The sequence below is a fragment of the Bolinopsis microptera genome, chromosome 1, assembly GCF_026151205.1.
Source record: "Bolinopsis microptera isolate Bmic1 chromosome 1, MBARI_Bmic_1.0, whole genome shotgun sequence".
In the NCBI taxonomy this organism is placed as follows: domain Eukaryota; kingdom Metazoa; phylum Ctenophora; class Tentaculata; order Lobata; family Bolinopsidae; genus Bolinopsis; species Bolinopsis microptera.
In genome coordinates, this window is record NC_087072.1 from 13,903,003 (window position 1) to 13,922,417 (window position 19,415).

At 38.9% G+C, this 19,415-nt stretch overlaps 1 protein-coding gene across 1 annotated transcript in view; it reads left to right on the top strand.

Annotated features, from left to right (window-relative positions):
• LOC134822438 (uncharacterized) overlaps positions 1 to 8,632 on the top strand; it is a 39,265-nt gene extending 30,633 nt beyond the window's left edge. The window contains exons 23-24 of the mRNA XM_063833530.1: positions 5,022 to 6,995; positions 7,203 to 8,632. Coding sequence (XP_063689600.1) covers positions 5,022 to 6,995; positions 7,203 to 7,348 — 2,120 coding nt within the window. The 3' untranslated portion in view covers positions 7,349 to 8,632. The remainder of the gene's footprint in view (positions 1 to 5,021; positions 6,996 to 7,202) is intronic.
• The last annotated feature ends 10,783 nt before the right edge of the window (positions 8,633 to 19,415 follow it).

Below are 19,415 nucleotides of genomic sequence, written 5' to 3' on the forward strand. Positions count from 1 at the left end.
AGTGGACAGTAAACCTACTCCTCTCATGTTGAGATGAAGCCAATCATGGTATAGAAGTTCATTACAGGATCTAAAGTCTCGAGTTAAAAAGTCTGAGAAACAGTCTAAGAACACGCAATTATTCTTTATTAGGCATAAGTCTTTAAGTAGATTGTCAAAATCTAGAACATTCTTTGCTATGTAGGAATATAAACACTTAATAGGAAGACAACATTGGATACTTATAATTGCTGCGGGAAATAACTGCTTAGTGGAGTCAATTAAGTCATTAAGATACTTCCTAAGGAACTGAACCCCATACTTAGAATGTTTTATGTCATTTGTACCAACACTCAATATAACTTTTTCAATATCGTCAGCTTCTGCAGCTGCATGAGTTTTATGAAAATGCTGAATGTATTCAGTGATGTCTCTAATTTTTGCACCACTTTGAGACACATTGATTACTTTCCTTCCCCGGAATCCCAACTTATTTGTCCGTACGAATTTTGTCATTGACGTTCCAAACAGGACAGTGGTTTTCCTGCTCTTCGGTTTTCTTTGAGCATTTAGGTAGTAAAGGGTTGGTGTTGAGGTGGTGGTGGGCGGCATAGGAATTGTAGTGCGGACAATCTGCTCCCTGACTACATTTGTATCTGTCTTCGGTATCTGGCAGCGAAAGGATAAGCTATACCGTAATACCGAGTCTCCTTAACTGAGCTCTCTGCACGAACCTTGCGAAGACAATATTCCTGACACCCCGGTTTCATAATATACAAACTACAGTCCTTTGGGGTGATATGGCATTTATTGTTACATCGCTTATCCCCATTTTCTGGAATTATGTCGAGGGTACTCTCAGCTCCAAATGAAATTGAAACTACATAAATACCTTGCGACTGGTCAAGAGACACCTCGTCGTCGTTGTGGTACCTAGTTGCACAAGAACCAGACTTGTACATGCTTGCTAGGCATGAGTTTAGCTTGCAGCCAAACTTGGAGTTGATATCATGCATAAGCTCTGATATCCCAGGATGATTTAAAATATCGATCGGCTCCTTAGTCGTGGTGTGGCCATTTGAGGAAGACCATACATATTCCTCTCCAGTAGAGGTGAGCCACTTTGTGGCAGTTTTCACAGCAGTTTGCTCGGCCATAAGTGTTTCAAGTTCAGACATCAACGTGCCATGTTGAACACTCTTGTTCTGAACAAAATCTGAATGCAACTCCAAGAATTCCTCGCATTTAACTGAATCCCTCTTAAGTTTCGTGACATTCTCAACACTGAGCTTTCAGCTCATTTAATGAAAACGAGTTTAAAACATTGGTAACAGAATTGAGATCCATAGTGATGGGTGGAAAAGGGAGGAGAAAATGGCGGAGAGGGAGGAGAAAATGGCGGTGAAGTCAATACTGTAGCCCAGGAAGTGATGCGTTGCTAGCAGTACACACGGTCACTGTTGGCGGGGACTAGCTCATGAACTATGTTGTTGAGTGCCATAATTTCGTTGACTTTTTCCGTCAAGTGACTCCTGAAAACATCATACACTAGAAAAGTTGTCTGTGCCTCCGGCAGACCAAGGAGAACCTTTTCGTCGTTAACATACGGCACTATGATGTTCTCGATAAAACATATTGTTTGTAGATTCATTTGCCCAATGTTTCTCGCTAAAAATAACCTCAAAGTCTTTCGGAAATGTATAGCTCAACACTCTCGAATACTACTGCCTTGAGTGGGGCTTGTCAGTTAACATATCTAAAACAGCTATCATGGTTTTCAACCGTGCTGGGAGCATACTAAAAGAAAGCAAAAACTTCACTTACGGCCAAATATCCATCTCCTCTGTCCGAGAATATACCTACCTCGGCATAACATTTACTCTTACTGGAAGTCTGAAGCTAGCACAAGTGAAATTGAAGCAGAAAGCTATCAGAAGCTATTCTCACTCAAAAGTATGATTGACCTACAGTCAATTAAGAAAACTGTGATATTTAAGCTTTTCGACGCCTTAGTACTTCCTATCGCCTCTTACGGTTGTCAGATATGGTTACCCCAGACCAAATTCACAACGGCATTCTCTTCCCGGAACAAGTTCCCTCAACTCAAAGAAATTGCCGAAGATCAGATCGAGAAAGTTCACCTCTCCTTCCTAAAGTGGACTATAATAAGCGTCGGAAAAAGAACCTCCAATGCAGGAGTGTGGGGCGATACGGGTCGATACCCTCTTGCTATTGAGGCCAGTCCCCAAGTATTTAACTATGTTCGAAGACTAGAAAGCATGGAAACTTCCGGATCAGAAGCCCTTGTTCGACATGCTTTCACAGAACAAAAGAAAATGGGCCTATCATGGTACTCCGGCATTACGTCGATGAATCAATTTCTGGCAGAAACGAACAAAAGGCAACTATCACCCATTCAGAAACGAGATGTTCTCCGTTCTTGCTTTAGAACGCAATGGGATGAAGAGAGACAGCTCAACAGAAAACTTGGATTTTACAATTCGATTAAATCAAGTTTTGGTTGTGAAAAATACCTCTCTCTCTATCTTCAATATAACCAGTCAAAAAGACTAGCCCAAATAAGGACTAGCTCTCACCGCCTAAAAATTTTTTTGATAGTTATTTGGCCTAAGGAACAACAGATAAGCCTATTGCCGCAATTATTGGATAATATTTTTGTTTTATGAACCGGGCTAATGGACATGTCAGAAGAAACAACATCCTAAATCGTATCTGCCCTACATGTTCCACTAAGGACAAGAACACTCTGGAGTACATGGCAGAGTTACCCTTTTTTGATCCCATAATTGAAGATGAGGTTCATGTGCTTAGAACCTGCCCTCTCTACCAAGACAACAGGGACCGCCTTAGCCCTGAAGCTAAAACCAACCTCTTCGAGGGAATGGATCTCATATTCACTCAACCAAAGCTTTAAAAGAGATTGCTAAATTTTTAATTGATATAGATGCACTTCGTTTCCCGAGAGACTTAGCTTAAATTATAATATTTGTTTCTTCACGGTTTTCGTATCTTATTTCTATGTTATGATTTCACTCCTTTATTGTCAAGCCTGGAGTGTTAGGGCTTCTCTTGACCAATTAACGTTTAATCCGTTTAATCCGTTTAATCCGTTTAGTTAGGAAGGAATGTATACTTAAGAAGAAATTGCTTTGTTTTTCCCTTGTAGATCAACTGCACGGGCAAAATTATTTAAATCAATAAGATAGTGATCATGCCATAATGTGATATTTACAATTTAGATCGTTAAAATTTTATAATAACTTGTTTCTGATTGTTTCTGATTGTTTCTGAATAGACTCAGTGAAGACAGATTCTAATGGAAAGAAATAGCTGAATATCGTATCGACATTTCTACGTCATACTCATATTCTGAAATAGTATTAATTAATAATTAACTGTGCAACCTCATCGAACAACAAGACCCTGACAAACTTATCAAACTAACTGTAGACTACCCTGACAATCAGAACGACTTTGTTCCCTTCCTCAACACGGAAATAAAGATCAACTCAGATGGAATAGTACATTCTAGACTCTATAGAAAACCACAGAAAAAGCCACTCACCCTCCACTACAACTCTCATCATAGTCATACAACACGTACAAAGAATGTTACTGTTGAGAGTATGTACAACAACGCAGAGGCAGTCTCTAACAACAGAGAAAATGAGAAGTACTCTGAAAAGATGATAGATCAACTTCTCATTAACAACGGCTACACCGATAGAGTCTTAGACACCATAAAGAACAAAAGAAAACGTAGAAAGAGAATCAATCAGAACAAAGACCAAGACGGAGCGATTCTCAAACTACCTTATGTCAACGAAGCTACTAGTCGCAAATACAGAGATGCTGTCAGACATAGTGGACTCCCCATAAAAATTGTCGAGAAACCTGGACGGAAACTGAAGGATCTCCTTACAGACTCCAGACCCCTTGACAAGAAATCATGCACAACATCAAACTGCAGAACATGCGCAGCTTTAACCGATGGAGAATGCACCACAGCCAACACCGTCTACCACATCACCTGCGAAGTAGACAATTGCACCGAAAACTATGGTGGGGAAACATACAGACCAATCAAGTGCAGGTTCGACGAGCATTACCGTAGTGCGGCAAATCCAACAGCAAAATCTTACGAAGATAAGCCACTAGCAAAGCACTACAGGGAAAGTCACCCTCAGCACACAGGCCCCCCAAAGCTAAGACTTCAAATCGTAGATAGAGGAACATCACTCATCAACAGAAAGATTAAAGAAGCCCGATTCTTAGTTGAAAAGAAACCAACACTCAACGACAAAACAGAGTTGAACAATTCAACACAGTTTTTAGTTGAGTGACGTGTAAATAGTAATATTTTCGTTTAAATTTCACTCCTCTGCTGTCCATTAATTTCTTTTATCTCTTTTAATATTTTATCTCCTGTACACGTCACGCTATTCGTTAATTTTCAGATGAGCCCTATTTGATAAATTTTGTCAGTTTTTTGTTCATATTTGCTCTGATTTCGTTAAAAACTATTTTACAGTAGATAACTATTTTACAGTTATATTTTGTTTGAAATTTCGTCGCCAAATTTTTACTGTACACATTGATCGTTATAAATATAATTGAATTAATACTATTTCAGAATATGAGTATGACGTAGAAATGTCGATACGATATTCAGCTATTTCTTTCCATTAGAATCTGTCTTCACTGAGTCTATTCAGAAACAATCAGAAATTTGAATAAAAGAACTTGTTTTCGTTGATTCAACAATATAGTTTAGTCTAATGATAACTATTAAAATTGACTGAAATTAAAAGCTGTCATATTCTGGACAAAAAGTTCGAAATGGAAAAATTTTTGGAAAATATTCAACGGACTTTAACTTGGACGGACATTAAATGTACGGACTTTATTTGAACGGAAATGAAGATGAGCGCTAGGGCCTCCAGCGTTCAAGTTATGCCCGTCCAAATAAGGTCCGATAAGGTATGTACTATGTATATTGTATGACTTGGTACTTTTTTCAGATTCGTGCACGGCAATAACGGTAAATAAAGCTCAGATAACAGGTGCAACACAGCCAGCCAGTTCAGGACAAACAATAACTATCACCTGTAACAATGGTTACATTATAAGTGGAAACAGCGAGTTGACTTGTGACGGGACAGATTTTGGAACTTTGCCAACATGTCAGATCCAACAGTGTGCTACTGTGACAGTAGAACATGCGCTGATAACTCCATCTCAACCGGTTAACTTTGATATCACCATCACTATCACCTGTAACAATGGATACAGTCTGAGTAGTGGGAATGGTGAGTTGACTTGTGATGGGACGGATTTTGGAACTTTGCCAACATGTCAGATCCAACAGTGTGCTACTGTGACAGTAGAACATGCGCTGATAACTCCATCTCAACCGGTTAACTTTGATATCACCATCACTATCACCTGTAACAATGGATACAGTCTGAGTAGTGGGAATGGTGAGTTGACTTGTGACGGGACGGATTTTGGAACTTTGCCAACATGTCAGATCCAACAGTGTGCTACTGTGACAGTAGAACATGCGCTGATAACTCCATCTCAACCGGTTAACTTTGATATCACCATCACTATCACCTGTAACAATGGATACAGTCTGAGTAGTGGGAATGGTGAGTTGACTTGTGACGGGACGGATTTTGGAACTTTGCCAACATGTCAGATCCAACAGTGTGCTACTGTGACAGTAGAACATGCGCTGATAACTCCATCTCAACCGGTTAACTTTGATATCACCATCACTATCACCTGTAACAATGGATACAGTCTGAGTAGTGGGAATGGTGAGTTGACTTGTGATGGGACGGATTTTGGAACTTTGCCAACATGTCAGATCCAACAGTGTGCTACTGTGACAGTAGAACATGCGCTGATAACTCCATCTCAACCGGTTAACTTTGATATCACCATCACTATCACCTGTAACAATGGATACAGTCTGAGTAGTGGGAATGGTGAGTTGACTTGTGACGGGACGGATTTTGGAACTTTGCCAACATGTCAGATCCAACAGTGTGCTACTGTGACAGTAGAACATGCGCTGATAACTCCATCTCAACCGGTTAACTTTGATATCACCATCACTATCACCTGTAACAATGGATACAGTCTGAGTAGTGGGAATGGTGAGTTGACTTGTGACGGGACGGATTTTGGAACTTTGCCAACATGTCAGATCCAACAGTGTGCTACTGTGACAGTAGAACATGCGCTGATAACTCCATCTCAACCGGTTAACTTTGATATCACCATCACTATCACCTGTAACAATGGATACAGTCTGAGTAGTGGGAATGGTGAGTTGACTTGTGATGGGACGGATTTTGGAACTTTGCCAACATGTCAGATCCAACAGTGTGCTACTGTGACAGTAGAACATGCGCTGATAACTCCATCTCAACCGGTTAACTTTGATATCACCATCACTATCACCTGTAACAATGGATACAGTCTGAGTAGTGGGAATGGTGAGTTGACTTGTGATGGGACGGATTTTGGAACTTTGCCAACATGTCAGATCCAACAGTGTGCTACTGTGACAGTAGAACATGCGCTGATAACTCCATCTCAACCGGTTAACTTTGATATCACCATCACTATCACCTGTAACAATGGATACAGTCTGAGTAGTGGGAATGGTGAGTTGACTTGTGACGGGACGGATTTTGGAACTTTGCCAACATGTCAGATCCAACAGTGTTCCCCTATCACTGTGGATAACGGAGCGATAACCCCAAGCCAGCCGGTTAATCACGGGGTTACAATCACAGTTACTTGCAACAACGGCAACGTGATAAACGGGGATTCCGAGCTGATTTGCCAAGGTGGCATATTTAACGTGGATACCCCGACCTGTACGTGTCCAGGAGGGAGCTACTACACGGAGGAGGGGTGTAAAACTTGTCCCACTTCCCACTGGATGGCCGGAGGGGACAATGCTGACAGCGGGACCAAAGGTCAGTTTCAACCACCCTACCTTCTCATCACACTCAACTCTTCCATTCAAGTCAACCCTAATGCCCTTATCGACATTGATATAATTGAATTAAATGGAAAAAGGATCACTTCACAATTTAAAAATATTCGCAATGAAAGATTATTTGGCAATAACATTTTATAATGCGTCCACAGAGGAGTCCTGCTATTAACATGTTGTATTTCAGGTTGTAATACGTGTCCAGGTGTAAAGACGTCTAGCGAAGGATCCACCAGTGAGTCAGACTGTCACTACAACACCTGCTCTTGTAAGATGATAGAGACAGGGAGTGTGGGAGCTGGTAAATTCAAAACATCTTGCGCTTGTTCGTAGGAATGTGACACTTCGTAGGAATTGCTTCCATCAGTGATTACTTTGTATCACGTCGTGACCCCCACGGTCGTTTTCACTATGGTAGAGTTTCTACGATACAGGGGGAGCCGCGCACTCGTGCACGGCGGGTCATACAACGTATGACAATGATGACTCTGTAGAATTAGATGATGAAACAGACTTTCATGACAGTTGAACGTTCAATTTTAGTGCTTTTTATGGCTCTTACTAATTCGCTCGCCCAAAAATTTCACGTGACTTTGGTTTTTATGATTTTGCAGCCGTACAAAAACGATTTTACATAAACCCTAATCCAAACCCTAACCCTAGCGTAACCATAACCCCGAAGCTAACCATAACCCTTACCACAACCCTAACCCCAACCCGAGCCCTAAACAATCGAATTCGTGTTTTACTAGCCTGTCACGTGACCAAAACGGTTTTTTGCCCATAACTTTCCGTGGAAGCATTTTTACCCTACGTCATAGGGGTGATTCGGAATCAGCGTCTAAAATACACCGATTCAGATGAATTTCACACCCTAAGGAATTCCTTTCACAAGAATTTTCTTAAAATTTGGGCGAGCGATTTAGTTGGAGCGGCTTTTTATTTCAAGTTGATTTTCAATAAATTATCAATAAAACGTCAAAATGTTGTCATTGCTAATCCATGTTTGATAAGAAAGTAAAAATAAATCTCTAAACATGCTGAGGATCCTGTGAGCTACAATCCATGATCCAAGGCATTTTAAATGTAATTATTATTTTTACGACCCTAATTATAATATCCAGGACTCACTAGGGGGCCCCTTTTGTGTTGAAAAATTCTTTAGTTTCTTTTGGTATTTTAAAATTGAAATTTTACTTGGTTGGTGGCTGTTGTACGTTATTTTAGTTATTATTTATATCATAATCATATCATCTTTATAGCCATTTTCCTTACCATGTTCACATTTCAAAGTCATGTATAATTTTAGTCAATATTTTTCTAGCACGCATTAACAAGCCACTTTCAGCATCTGTTCACCTCACAAGCATAATCCATTGTTACCTAGGAGATTGCACTGCACTTTTATTTAGGCCTCTCACGTGCCACATCACAACTGCAAAACATCCAATCATTTAATAAGCTTCATACCTCATGTTGTAAATTATTTGTCACGTGCCTTAACATTTATATAGGAAAGTTAAGAATTATCTGGCAGTTCTCTTTTATCCTTCCCCTAGTATATATGAGTTATCAAGTTTACTATATTCCTTCCTCATACATACTCCATTTCTTTTATTCCAAAGAGTTTCAATTCTAAGAAGTTTCCTAAAACATTGGCGATTTATGCTTTGTCAAAGTGAAAGCTTTTAAAAATGAAAGCGAAAGTCTTTAAAATGCGCGTTGGTTATATGGCCCAGGAAACCTTACTGATAAGGCCAAGGCCTAACTTTGGAAGTAAAAGAAATAGAAAGTTTTGGTTTTCAAAAAAATGTTCGTTTCGTAAAACTAAAGTTAGCTCACCAGGAGGCAGGAGCAGAATTTGGAAAATTATAAATTTTGAATTATCGCGAAAAGTATGATTTTGGGCCAAACAAAAGTGCGCAGCTTCAACTTTGCAGATTTTTATTATTTGAGTGGCTGACTTGTATCACGTGGTACGTGGCATGCAATTGCATTTTTGGAATGTTTGAAGCGTGTAAATGCAATGAACTTATGAGCGCGCGCAGAGTTCAGCAAGCTGTGAAGACGCTATCACCTCTAGTAATATCACCAGCCAGTAACAAGTAAGAATTACGGTAGGGGGTGTACGATAAAAAATAAACTTGCCCGGATTTTCACAGTACCAAATTTGTTATACCTTTTTGGAATGATCCGTGAGTTTGATCGCCTAAGTGCCTTGATTCACGATGTCAATCCTTCGCAGCTCGGTGAGGCACAGTGGTGCATCTCGCCGATCTACCGAAGGTTGCGAGAAGAATTATTTGATGCGCGGCGCGACCCAGTAGTGCATCGCGCTACAACTAAGTGCCATATTTGATGGAGCGTGCCTTTTGGAGCAAAAGTAGGTGTAAAAGTCGCGTAATCAGTAATTTGACGAAATTCGTTGATTTTTGTTGTATTATTCTGTCGGTCATATCTTCGGTTTTTTGAATGAGATCACTATAAAAATTCAAGGGAGTGCACGATTAGGTAGTGCGCCATCGACAGTGAGCCGCGCGTGCCGACTGTAGGATGGTTTTTTAGCGCTAATTTCGGCCAGCACAATTTTCTTCAAACAAATAGATATTAAGTATCCTTCCCGACCTCCAATTGCAACAAAAATTGGTAAGCTAACTCATAGACTTACAAAGAATGTGTCCGAAAAGTTTAAAGCATATCCAACCATCAGACATTATGTTACAGCTAAAAGCAGCGTATTTTGCCCCATTTTGATCACTATATCAACTCCGATATCCACCAAATTTTTCGGACAGTTGTGAAAGCCCTATTGGAAGGTCGTCGCCAATTTTCAGAATGATCTCATTCAAGGAACTGAAAATAAATCCAAATAATACGACAAAAATCAACGAATTTGGTCAAATTTGGTCAAATTACGCGACTTTTACAGCTAATTTTGCTCCAAAAGCCGCGCACCATCAAATATGGCACCTAGGCGAAACTCACTGATCTTTCCAAAAAGGTATGACAAATTTGGTATTGTGAAAATTCTCACAGTCTCTAGAAAACAATGGTACAAAAATTTTTAAAATCCGAGCAAGTTTATTTTTATGGAGCACCCCCTAGCACGATAAAAATAAACTTTAAAATGTTTGTACCATTGTTTTCTAGAGACTGTGAGAATTTTCACATTACCAAATTTGTTATACCTTTTTACCTATTTTGGAAAGATCAGTGAGTTTCGCCTAGGTGCCATATTTGATGGTGCGCGGCTTTTGGAGCAAAATTAAATAAGCTGTAAAAGTCGCGTAATTTGACTAAATTCGTTGATTTTTGTCGTATTTGGTATTATATTATCACCGCGCCAGAAGGAGTTGGGACCTTTTTCGCGTACAATTGGCAAAATTTGGGGTTTGCGATAGCAAAATAAGTGTTTGGAAACAGTTATGAAGGTTTTAGCAAAAGTGGAATGTAAAACATGAAATAAAACGTTTAATTAAATGATTAGTGAAGGTTTGATAAAAATTGAAGAAAAATGTAAAAAATGGTACGTGTCAGAGCAAAAAAAGTTGGAAAAAATCGCAAAAATATGAGCCAAAAAAGGTGTATAAAATTGTTCATAACTTTTTTTCTGATCATGATAGGGAAAAAAATTGTTTAATTGCAAAAAGCTGTAAATTTTTTGCGCGTCATAAATGCAATCTTACGCCGCGCAAGACATTAGGATATAAAATATAAGTCCTTGTTTCGCGTTGGATTGCGACACGCGTTGGATTACGACACGTATTTTTTTCCCTGCTCTTGCCGAAGGCAAAAAGATCGTAGGGAATAAGTAATCGGGTTTGGATATATGAGGTGGCCCGACGGTCCTACGGTGATGACAAAAGTCTGCTCCTTCGCAATATAGACCACTCCTCTATAATTATGTGTATAAAAGGAGTCTATTTTGCGCGCGCGACGCCTGTTATGTGTTAATTAATTACAGGCATAGCAACCAGTTTTTGGTGCTTGACGACTGTTACACAGGTTTCCATCGGGTTACAATTCACTCTTATTCATTAATATTATAGCATATTAGTCATCAGAGCGGATCAATCATCAATGTAAGTGTTATTTTGGTGAAACAAGCTTAATAAATTACCGAGTGATAAAATTCAGCAAGTCGAAACAAATTAAATTATGATATCAGCTGATAAACTCGTTGCTGATTACTTAACAGTTGATCGACACTTAATGGTAAAAAGCGAAAACATAGTTGACAAAAGATGTTACTTTACTGTTACATTTACATTCAAGGAGCAACTAAGATCAAGATTGCGGTATGCTTTTAAAGAATCCTATATAAAATCAAAGGCTCGATAGTCGATAGTTGATGGTGCTGTAGATGTAAGCATCAAACAGAATAGTTGATTACAGTCAATAAAGTTGGCATACGATGCAATAATATGACGTGACATGATACGCATCGTTAACACGAAACAAAACCGCGCAAAAATGAAATGATCTACAACCAAACCACATACAGATCGACGGCGACACTTCAGATGCGCGCAGAATTTTACAAGTTCTGCACGCCTAATATAATATAAACGATTATCACGTGCGCCAAACACCACTCTGGATACAATAAAGTAGAACAATTACATTGTAGGCAGTAGGGAAATTTGATCGTGCGTGGTGTTACCGCGGCGAAATTCTTGTATCGTCATCGTTTTAGTCATACAGCAGTCGAACGATCACATTTCCTGTTTCCGTATTTAGTTGTTTTTGTTACTTTTAAAAGATGTAAGTGTAACTTATAATAAAAACTTTTTTTTTTTTTTTATAGCTAACAAATTAATTTAACAGATTTTAATCATTAATGAATTTGTACTGCATGACTGATAACAGGGCCTTGGACGTCGTTCGGATATTAGGTTTACATTTCTTGATTGTTGAACCACAGTTTTGCGAGACATAACACATTTATATGTTTCAAACAACCCCATGTAAGAGACTTAAAACATTCATGCGTAACTTGTAACATGTCAGGTAGATCAACATATCTTTAGCTAGGAGGTGGTCCGCAGATTGCGTGATGGCCGTGAAGATGCCCACTTCTAAACCTCTCAATAGGTTCAATAGGTAGGTTCCCCAAACTAGGTGACACTGGGAATCGAACCCTTGACCTTCTGTTCAAATGGCGACAGCTTAATTTCCACTCGGCCATCTAGTTTTGTTACATAGCGTCCCTTCGTTTTCGACCACTACTTAATTTTGTTTGCATCCAGCACCCCAGAGTAATACTTTTGTAATATTGTACACTGTAGCTTACTTCTTTTTTAATCTGACCGCTAATCAATCACGATGATTAGTTTGAACTGATCGAGTTGTAATCTTTTCTTATAGTTATACAAGTTATATTAGCAGTTTTATAAGCAGCAAATAAGTTATATGAGCAGTTATAGTTATACAAGAAATGAAAAGTTTGAGATAAATATTAGCTCTTGTTAGAAAATTGATTATTCTTTGATTACAAGTTTTAACAATAACAAACTGAATAGATTAACGTATACTACCAAATGAACATTTTAAATTGCACTAAAATTAGTTATATCACACCGCTGTTATCCGTATAAACTTGTTTAATTCCATGCTGTTCTATAATGGCTCCCTCGTTTTTACAAGTTCACTGTATTATCAACATCGCTAAATAATTTCACTCAATGGTCACAGTTAACTGAGCTTGTCAGTTCTCCTCGTTTGCCCTGTGGCACCCAGCTGTCCTCACTGGTAGTGCTCCCCTCGGTGGCTCGTGTAGTAATCTTGGTACCTACAGCCTGAAATAGTATATTACAATTCAATTATCGAGACGTAAGTCATAGCCTTTTTTCATATGGTGGATAATTTCGATATAATTTTTAATACTTATTCGGAAATTGGAATCAAATGTTTACCTCTTTGCTTCTGTTTGACCCCGCGACTAAATCAAATCTGCAACTATTGAGAATAAGCCGCTGTGAGATGTTGACCCGCAGTCATTGGGATTGTCATAATTACATCGCTCTTTGCAATTATATGAGTCATCTGCGTATCTCACTATCGTACAGATAAAATAATCTAAAGTCGAAATAACCAGTGATACTCAGTCAGAATTTCTCATTTTATCTTCCCCAACCTATGTAACATGCCATGGAAATTCTCCGTGTCAATACTGGAGATTTCTCGAGCAACAAAACCTTCGGGACAGGCGCCATACAGCTGGACCCTGGCCTGGATGGCCGAAAGTGTTGCTTCGAACAATTCCTGATGATAGTGAATTACTTATAACACTTATAAATCAAGAGGCTTGCATATAATGAACATATTGACACGGGTGCAGAGTTGAGTCTGTACGGAACCTAGTAGTTTCAGATCCTTGTTTAACTTGCCGTACAGCAAGGTCATCCACTACTTTAGCCCGGCGAGGCACATAACTCCCTCTACAACTCCATGACAAATGTTTCATATATACTAGCCGAGTTCACAAGTTATATCCTTGTGTTTGAGAAGAGCTCGTTAGAACTGCTTCCTTTCCCTTCAGTATCCCACAGTCTCTCGAGTTTCGTAACTGCCAGAGAACTCTCTTAAACAATTACTAGACTCGGTGATTATAAATCAAGAGGCTTGCATATAATGAACATATTGACACGGGTGCAGAGTTGAGTCTGTACGGAACCTAGTAGTTTCAGATCCTTGTTTAACTTGCCGTACAGCAAGGTCATCCACTACTTTAGCCCGGCGAGGCACATAACTCCCTCTACAACTCCATGACAAATGTTTCATATATACTAGCCGAGTTCACAAGTTATATCCTTGTGTTTGAGAAGAGCTCGTTAGAACTGCTTCCTTTCCCTTCAGTATCCCACAGTCTCTCGAGTTTCGTAACTGCCAGAGAACTCTCTTAAACAATTACTAGACTCGGTGATTATAAATCAAGAGGCTTGCATATAATGAACATATTGACACGGGTGCAGAGTTGAGTCTGTACGGAACCTAGTAGTTTCAGATCCTTGTTTATCTCACTCAGCATATTTTAATATTTTACCCGTCAATTTCAAAATAATTATTTATTGCATCATATTTCTGTTATCAATTTATCAGGGCCACAAGATTTTCTGAATCATAGTCATGTCAAGTTTCCCGACCTCTATATCTCATCCAACTATTTAGCTACAGAGGGAACATCCTAAATTCATGATACGTCACTTAAACTGATAACCCTTTACTCGATATTTGCTTCCTGTTTGACAAGCTAGAAACTGCCTGTATTGTTTGCTCTGTTCGCTTATTTTATGTTTTACTTTGCGTTAGATTGGATTAAATACAGTACTTCACGGTATTTGGTGCTTGTAATCATTGTATAAAATCAATAGATGTTCAAAATATTGAATAAAATTGCAATGCACCTAAAGTAAACACCCATAAAAGCTTATTGTAATTACATTGGTAGTATAAATTATTATCTGCTTTCAGTACCTACTACATAAAGATATATAAATACATTATACAAGCTATTGAATCTAATTTTTTGACACTAATTGTTCAATAAGAGGGACAGGGTCAATTCAATTATTATTGACTTAACAGTAAAAAGCTCACCATCGGTAGTCCGTTCTCGGCAGGTTCACTATCACCGGTTTTAAACAGTGGTATTGTTGAACCACATGGTGGGAACGTTGGAATTGCCGTCCAACTGATAAGCTCATTCCAAAGAGCCACCCAGCTTCTCACTCTATTTTCTGCTGTTATATTCCGGTCGTCAACCGATATAACCTATGTTATACATTTTGTTGGGAGTACGACAAATATTTATACTAAGATGTTGTCATTTAAAATTGGCCCTCCCCTGCATTTATTGGGAGTTACCTGGGGACTCAAAGCTTAGAGTTCATAAAAAATTAAAGATATGGCGAGTAAAAGTTCGAGCTGTTCGTGCATTTATGATAGATACATGCTGTGATCTTATTGACTCTAACGTACTTTCTACTTTTAAACGACATTCAAGATTCAACTCTCACTTAAATGGATTGCTGACTATATCTTCTCAGGTCACTTCAAGAAGACCATTTTATCTAAACGTACCCATCGATTCTCATCACGTTTTGAACCTTAGGGGAGAAATAGACTCAAGTTATAAACTAATTTTAACTATGTACTGCTGTAATAACTTAATATATAATATATAAATTATATTTCACTTCTCGCCGTCAAACTGATTGTCAGTTGTCACACTGTCACAGTAACATGAAACATCGTATGGTGTAATGAAGCTTTCGGCTTACATTTTTAACGAATCTATCCTACTTGGGTAATACGTCACGTCTGCTAGTTCACGCATGACGTCAGCCAGCGTGTACACCATTACTGTTGAAGCTTTGATTTGTGTGTAGCTCCAAGCGTCCTCTCGCGATTGTTTTATCGCCTCAATGAGGTACTTTCTGCTAAGACCTATGAATAAAGAACATTCAATAATTTTTCAAAATAATTCAATTCAATAAGTAATTTTGTGATATAGCTGTTTCTGCTGGCAACACAATATATTATTCAAATTATTCTTCTAAGATCTCACCCAGTTTATCAACTAATGTCTTAGGGCAGTAATTATTGTAATTATGGAATCCATAAATGGATGTTAAGACTTAACCTCAATTAATATTTGACTTACGTGGTGGTGTCACTCCCATCACTCGCTGTTGTGCTGACTGTTTATTTTGACTCGTGTCTTCCAGCTTCCTATACGGACATACTAACTATCTAAATGAAATTGACATAAAGATTACTTGGGATCGCTGACAAATTATATGAATATTGTATTATATAAACAGCTGGGGAAGTTGGTCGTTTAGCTCCGGCCAGTCCCTGCACGGTCTATGCAAGGTCCCTGCACGGTCCCTGCACAGTAACATATAAACACCGGCTACTAGCCGGCTAGTAGTCACTTTTGTCATAACAGCACCTCAACTTCACATTACCAAACCGGCTACTAACCGGCACTTAAAAAGTGGTCACTAGCCGGCTACTAACCGGCTACTAGCCGGCTAGTGACCACAAAATGGCTACTAACCGGCTACTAGGCGGTCACTAGCCGGCTATTGGCTGAGCTCTAAAGCAGACCTACTTTCTCGAGGTGCCAAACCGGCTACAAGCCGGCTACTAGCCGGCACTTGAAAAGCGGCTAGTAGCCGGCTAGTGACCGCTTTTCAAGTGCCGGCTAGTAGCCGGTGTTCATATGTTACTGTGCATGGACCGTACATGGACCGTGCATAGACCGTGCAGGGAGTGTGCAGGGACTGACCGTGCAGGGACCGTGCATCAAGTGTTCATTGTGCAGGGACCGTGCAGGGACCGTGCATAGAGTGTTCTTTTGTTGATGCATGGACCGTGCAGGGACCGTGCATAGACTGTCCGGAGCTAAACGACCAACTTGCCAACAGCTGTTGGGATACTAAGTGCAACAATATGTTTAACTCAACAATTAAGATCATATCCGATGATATTTTGCTGTTCAAGTTTTACTTTTCATTTATCTTTATTACATGTTACAGAATCCTGAACGCCAATGTTGCTGGAATTCAGCCGAAGTAATAATCCAATTATCACATCCACATTTCTTGATCTCGACCTACACTCGACTACAGCAAGTTAAATAAAAATTAAGGTGTGATCTGTTTGATATGTCACCTCAAATTATGTTGGACCAGCAAATCTCATTAGGTAGGACTATAGCATAGGAGGCAGTCAGGTAGAGCCTTATAATCAAATGATCTTACTTAATAAGCCGGCTTAATAATGCATTTGAATTTGAGATAACGGACCGGAAAAAATTGATGTCACGATATAACGTTTTTTATGGTGACGGCTACATTTCCCAAGGGAGTACCAGACACAGGGGGACTAAAGTGCAAAGAACTAAAGAAACTGCTGCTAACTACTGCTCACTGCTAAGTGTGTCGCTGGAGATTGGGGAATTATCAAGGGCAAGCAAGGACGTCCAGGTACAATTATTTTTAGCGTTGTATGGCGGAATATACTGTCCGGAATATTACGGTTTTACTCTTTTAGTAACACTTTAAGAAATTTACGAAATGTATAACAAATACATTTTCTAATCGTGTAAAAAATCGTGTAATCGTGTAACTGTAAATGTACGGCTCTCTTTCCACAAATGTGTTTTTGGCACAGATGAATGAATATTCGTCGAACTGCTTACAATAGAAAGCTTACATTTCTTAAATACTAGGCGAGGATGGTGTTCTTGGAGCTACTGGTATGCCAGGTTCGTCCAGAACTGAAGTGACAACGGAGAATTTGGTGCTATTGGAGTGTCTGGTCAGTTTCTGGCGATAGGGAACCATTGGTGAAGCGGAGCAAAATGGAGTACCCGGAGACGATGGTAAAAATGGTGCAGATTGAGGAGATGATGGTGACGATGGAAATATTGGAGAGGTTGGTGTTCAAGGTAAACGCTTATATTGAGTTCTCATATTTTGAAACGATGAATCTACTTGCAACAGTAAAACTAAAGGCACGGACAAGCATTCTATCGAATGGTAACATTTTAACATAGTCTAAACTTCTAAAGCCGTTCGAAATTTACCCCATTTTGCATTTTGCTCCGACCAAATACAGGAAAAGCGGTATTATTGCTATAAAATATATGATCAATCAACAACTTGCTGTGACTTCGAATGATTATTTAAGTTCAAAAATTAACAGGGAAGAACAAATATGTTAACGCAATTTTAACAAAATCAATGTTAGTTTAAGTTAGTAAATTTCTCTACGGTCAAATTTTACTATGCACTATGGGCTTTACCATTTTGGTTGACTGGAAGCGGGACCTTTTGCGCGCGCGATTTCTTGGAGTCGGAGTAGGGACCTTTGTGATTTTTCGGAATCGGGACCTCTGACACCTGTCATTTGTGCTCTGTACACAGGTTTTCCCGCCTAATTTCAATGCAAGCCCAATTATCATAAAACCATTACACATTACTATTCTACACTTTACTCCATCTTGACATGTACTAATTGGATACCAGTTTAACTGTTTATACTCTGACTCCTCTTGTTTACACTTTTAACTAATGTCGTACATATCTTCAGTTCCTCCAGTCGTCAACCGTGTGACAGTCGATGGGTGATAATTGAAACCGGAATATTCCACAGTGTATTCCATCAGCAAGTATGGTAAAGCACCAAACGACGATGACTGAATCTGATGACATGGCATATGGAAATTATGTTTCTAATTCAGTGAATAACCCATGCAATGAAGATACATCGGACAAATCTAATCAAGTCTCTGCCGACAAAACCAAAAACTCAACTTCATTTTATCTTTTCGTATCATAAGAGTCAACCAAATAAACATTTTTTTACTAAAATGTCAAAACTGCCAAATATCAATTGTATAATATAATATTATGCTCATTTGGAAAAATAAAGACCTTATAATTTGTAGAAATTGATGTTAAAATCCAACAACGATTAAGTGAGATATATTTGCGCCAAATACGTCATATTTTTATCGGCGGACTGATTTTACTATGGCATCTATTGTGATTTAGGATATCAGTTTTGGGGAATCATTAGGGGGTGCACCTTAAAAATAAACTTGCTCGGATTTTAAAAATTTTTGTACCATTGTTTTCTAGAGACTGTGAGAATTTTCACAATACCAAATTTGTCATACCTTTTTGGAAAGATCAGTGAGTTTCGCCTAGGTGCCATATTTGATGGTGCTCGGCTTTTGGAGCAAAATTAGCTGTAAAAGTCGCGTAATTTGACCAAATTTGACCAAATTCGTTGATTTGTGTCGTATTATTTGGATTTATCTTCAGTTCCTTGAATGAGATCATTGTGAAAATTGGCGTCGACCTTCCAATAGGGCTTTCACAACTGTCCGAAAAATTTGGTGGATATCGGAGTTGATATAGTGATCAAAATGGGGCAAAATACGCTGCTTTTAGCTGTAACATAATGTCTGATGGTTGGATATGCTTTAAACTTTTCGGACACTTTCCTTGTAAGTCTATGAGTAAGCTTACCAATTTTTGTTGCAATCGGAGGTCGGGAAGGATACTTAATATCTATTTGTTTGAAGAAAATTGTGCTGGCCGAAATTAGCGCTAAAAAACCATCCTACAGTCGGCACGCGCGGCTCACTGTTGATGGCGCACTACCTAGAATCATTTTAATATGTACGGTTAGGAAATCATTTTAGCTATTTATACTTAATTGCACAATTTTTGTATTGTGTCTATCAGCCAAAATATTGTTTAGTAAAGACAAAAATTATGGGCGCAAATTCGTTCAATATTTCCAAATGCGCGGAGGTTTCTGTTTACCATTTTAACAGAATTTATCCGATTTAAAAAATTCTTTCTGTTAGGGGGTGCAC